The 4,449-nt window shown below is 45.5% G+C and overlaps 1 protein-coding gene across 1 annotated transcript in view; it reads right to left on the bottom strand.

The window, feature by feature from the left end:
* Nucleotides 1-472: 472 nt before the first annotated feature.
* gabbr2 (gamma-aminobutyric acid (GABA) B receptor, 2) overlaps nt 473-4,449 on the bottom strand; it is a 134,131-nt gene continuing 130,154 nt past the window's right edge. The window contains exons 18-19 of the mRNA XM_037473636.2: nt 3,755-3,872; nt 473-2,100 (exon numbers count right to left, since the gene is read on the bottom strand). Of these exons, the coding sequence (XP_037329533.2) occupies nt 1,935-2,100; nt 3,755-3,872 (284 nt within the window). The 3' untranslated portion in view covers nt 473-1,934. The remainder of the gene's footprint in view (nt 2,101-3,754; nt 3,873-4,449) is intronic.

Here is a 4,449-nt window from a genome sequence, read left to right as displayed (position 1 = left end):
TTTTACAGATGTGCGGCGGATGTCGTCGCTCGCCGGGGGGGGTCGTCGGCGCCAAATCCACCAAACGTACTGGAGGTTCCTGCAGGCTACAATATAAGACAACAGGCACGGCGTTCGACAGACGCCTTCAAAACTAAAAACCAAGACACCAATGGTGAAACATATGCTAAGAACGGCCATCCTTGCACTCTGTTAAAAAGTCCTTTTTCTCCTCAGTCTCTGAGTTTCTCCTGCGTGAGGACAGTTTTCCAAAAAAAAAGAAAAAAAGTGGTGACACCATGTAAAATGACCGTTTTGCTCAGTGCAGCCTTCTTGGTCCCAGTTCAACAGCACTGAATTACATTTCCATAGCAACTGAGGTATGCTCACCGTTGCTAAGGGCGAAGTGACGTTTTCTTGACACTCAATGTGACAGAAAGGCCCGCGTCTGTGCTTCATGCTCCATCAATGTGACCAAGCAGTTGGTGTCTTTGAACTCAAAGCTACAGCTGTTTTGGACTTTTTACACAGGTGTCCACCGCCTTCAACCTCTTATGGAAATTCAGGTCAACCACTTCATCCAAACTAATTGTGGAACTGGCAAAACCTACATCCTTTCCAACATCACCCCTTGAACGTTAGTTTCTCCCCGCAAAGTAATTGTGCCCCTCTTGCCGTTGACATCAAGGCGTGCTGGTTTAGCTGTGAGGGTTCGATCGGATGGATATCTTAACAGTCTACGGAGAACACTCTGTGGGGATCAATATGACCAGTCACTGTCACCAACGCCTCGCCTCCAAAGCCTCTTACCTTCTGATAAAAATGTGTGCATTTCTTGGCGTAAAACACACATAGTTAACAACAGCGGAACACTATTTTCTAAGATATGCAGTCTTGGAGATCTGTTAAAAGGTGCAGCGTCAGTATTCTGTATAACATGCTTTCTGAGGACATATTAAGCAAGTTGTAAAATATGAAAGGCCCGTGCAGAGTCTGATGGGAATTCTCTGATGAAACCAGTGGTGCCAATTTAGCAAAGTGGAAACCGAGCCATGTGTGTCTTTCTCCGAGTTAGGAGAGAAGGCCTCTTGTGCCTTTTCATTGTCTGTGACTCACAGGCTCCGGTGTTTCTTTCTTTGCTGCCCATAAGTTAAATTACCCACAATGACACAAACCAATTCGGATCTCCTTCATACGCAGGGTTCTGATCACCTGCTTCTGTTACAAGCTCTTCATTTAGGACATCTTTCATTTTCCATTCACAGCATATACAAAGCTTACATTACATCAAAGTCAGAAATGATGATTATATACACGTCTCCACAAGAATGGGAAGGGGATGATTTCTATTGTTGGGTTTTTGTAAAAATCCATGTCTCCATACTGGTACCCAGTCACTGAAGCGGTGAAACACTCTGACAAGCTCACACGTAGCCGCGAGCACATTCATACAACAGATAAGGAACAGAAAAAGACAATCCCCTCTGAAGCAGATACGGCTACACGTCAGGTCGGGGCTCGTCCACCGCTGTTCTGCTATTGGGGCGTCAGTGTGTCTTCTGTTTGTGTGTGTGTGTGTGTGTAGGTGAGCGTGTTTGTAGAAATGTGCACACGTGTACTTGCCCGGCAGATGAACAAGCGCGTTGCTGGGAACCATGGGAGTTCGGAAGAGTCATGTAGTGTCCACTCTGTCTCCTCCCACCCTTTCCTGACTGAGGGTTTCAGTTTTTTTACAGAGAGGCTGGGGTGAAGAGGTGCGGAGAGTGACACTCTGCCCTGCCCCCCCCCCCCCCTCCCCTCTTCTCCCCCGGTCCTCCTTGTTCTGAGACGAAATATATGCACATACGCTGACGATATCAGTCTATTTGTTGTAGAAAAAAAGAACCATACATGTCTCCTCTGCAAAGAGCCAGGTGGGGAGGGGCGGGTGAGGGGGCTGAGGGGGTGGAAGCTGCTCACAGGCCAGAGACCATAACCCGGTAGGAGGGGGGCATGTGTCTGTGCCGTGGGCTGGAACCAGGGCTGCCGTTGGGGCTGGTGCAGCTGGCATCGACCCCTCCTATGGAAGGTAAGTAGGCGTGGTGCAGGATGGGGAGCTGCAAGGACAGTCGGCGCTGTATGCTGCAGATAGAAAAGGACATTTAAAATGGAAGAGACACAGGTGGAAAGTAACTAATTGCATTTACTCGAGTACACAGAAGCATAATATGTGGATACTTTGCATTGATATTTTTGACTTTTACTGAAAAAGCTGGTTCGCACTGCACACCCACCCACTCCCCACTCTGACATCTTTACTTTCTGTCTATCACTTTTAGTGGAATTATTTGGGACATGAGGTTAGCTTTTACATTTACGTATTTTATTTACATATTTTATTACCTATAAATTACATAACCGTAACACGATCTCTCTTTGTACCGTGAAGTGGTGACTTATCAAAATGGCTGGCTCACAACAGGCAAAGCATATTTCATGCAGACCTCAGCATGTTTACAATAGTTCTTTCCGATATTCTTCAGCACCCTCGGTTCCTTTCTCCACTTCTGCTTACTAAACCCTAATCTGCCGTGCCTCTCAGCTTCTGGGATCATACGACAAAAAGAACATTTCATGCTTCCGCCTTCTGTGACAATTCTCACCTACTGCCACTGCCAGTTTGTAAAAATTTACATAACCAAATGGCAGTTATGTAAAAAATTATTGGGGTGTAATGAAATCCGAGCTCAATCAGTGATAGATTTAATAGAGAAAAGCTCAAATTAGGTGAATGTCATTATATTAATAGGCATAGTCCGTTGTCTTGAACTTTCTATTCTATTCTATTCTCATAAGGGAACATTTTTTGATGTATAATATGACGCAGACACTACATTTAACAACAAGCACCTGCTGTGTGTCTCTCATCTCACACTCTGTGTTTGTCCCCCTCTATCTTTATTCTTTTTTTTCTTATTTCTTTATAATTTTCTCTTCCTCTCGCTCTCGCTGCCTCTTTGTCTCTCTTCCCTCCATGTGATCAAACATTTATGCGGCACGGGAATAGCTCCAAGTGTTCCTTTACTTCTCCTCCCTGTCTATTTTCAGAGCTGCTTCCAATGCAAACTCTAAATCACTGGTTACATAAGCCTCTGTGACTCTACCTCTTTCTGTTTTCTCCTCCTCATCTTCATCTCTTTGCAATCTAAACATCCTTCTGTCTGAATCCATCCTCTCTCTGTAACTGCCCTACGATATAACCCCCCCCCCCCCCCCCCCCCCCCCCCCCCCCGTCCGTCCATCTACCTGTCCCTCTATGTCACGCATTCCTCTCCTGGGTCTAGTTAAACAAGTGTTGGATTGAGGGCTCTCAATGAAGCATGAAGTGACCCCCCCCCGCCCTCCACTTCTCCTCCTTCATTGATGAAGTCAACACCCCTCAGCTTTGCTTTTTTTATGAAATACTAAGTAAATGTAGCTGTGTCCCAAGCTTCTGAGGCCATCTTCTCTGACACTCACGCGGCGTACGAGCACATGCGCGCGTTTCGTTATACGCTGCAGTAAGGCGCAAAAGATACAAACGTCATTTGGTTACATGCATGTTGATGTGCGTGGGAGAGGAAAACCGCAGCACCGATCCATGCTTTCGCAGGGCTCTGTTGCCAGAGCAACCGCCTGAGAAGTGCTGGCGGTTGCGGTACGTGTAACTTGTAGCCTGATGGAAAAGCTGAAAGGAGCGCGCGGAGAGGGAGAGGGACATTAGAGCGAGAGACACTGAGGAAGCAGAAGAGCTCACTGTTCGGGCGAGTTGATGTCCTCGAGGGGACCTCTGTTTATTCTGGAAGGATCCATGGAGCCCCACTGCGCCTGAGGCTTCTGCTCCAGGTGATTCTTCAATATGGACTTCTCTCCATCTGCATTAAAAAAACATGTAGGTATTGGTATGAATACGATCGGTTGTTTCAAATGGGTCATACTTTACTCAAATGTTGTAATTTTCACCGGCCGGCCATCTGGGATATGACTTTAAGGGACTCTTACTAATAAGGCATTTGTTTCTTTAGTGGGTTGCATAGTCTTGCACTTGGAAATTACTTCCGGATCTTTATAGTGTTCCATTGATCCTGATACCATGCTAAAGCAATAACAATATGTTAATCCTGGAAGCACGTTAATACTCCCCCCTATGTGCATTTCCTGGGTTGAGAGGGGTTGTTATCAATGTTCTTTTTCATTCAGACAACCAGTTTATTAAGACAAGATACTTTGAGGGGACAAAGTGAAGTCCAAGACTAGACCATCACCCCCTCAAAGCAAAATACAAACCATAAGCACTCCTCAAATCAATCCACAATCCCACAGAGAACAAATGATGCTCCCTTTTCATTCACCTCTCAATTACTAAATGAATGATAAGTACTCGTTTCTATCAGCCATCACAGTAAAGATAATAGAAAATAAATCAAATCGATTAATATCCCAGTAACAATT

The sequence above is a fragment of the Pungitius pungitius genome, chromosome 17 (assembly GCF_949316345.1).
Source record: "Pungitius pungitius chromosome 17, fPunPun2.1, whole genome shotgun sequence".
NCBI classification, from domain to species: Eukaryota; Metazoa; Chordata; class Actinopteri; order Perciformes; family Gasterosteidae; genus Pungitius; species Pungitius pungitius.
The sequence above is the reverse complement of the archived record's forward strand: the minus strand, read 5'-3'. Positions and strand labels throughout refer to the sequence as shown.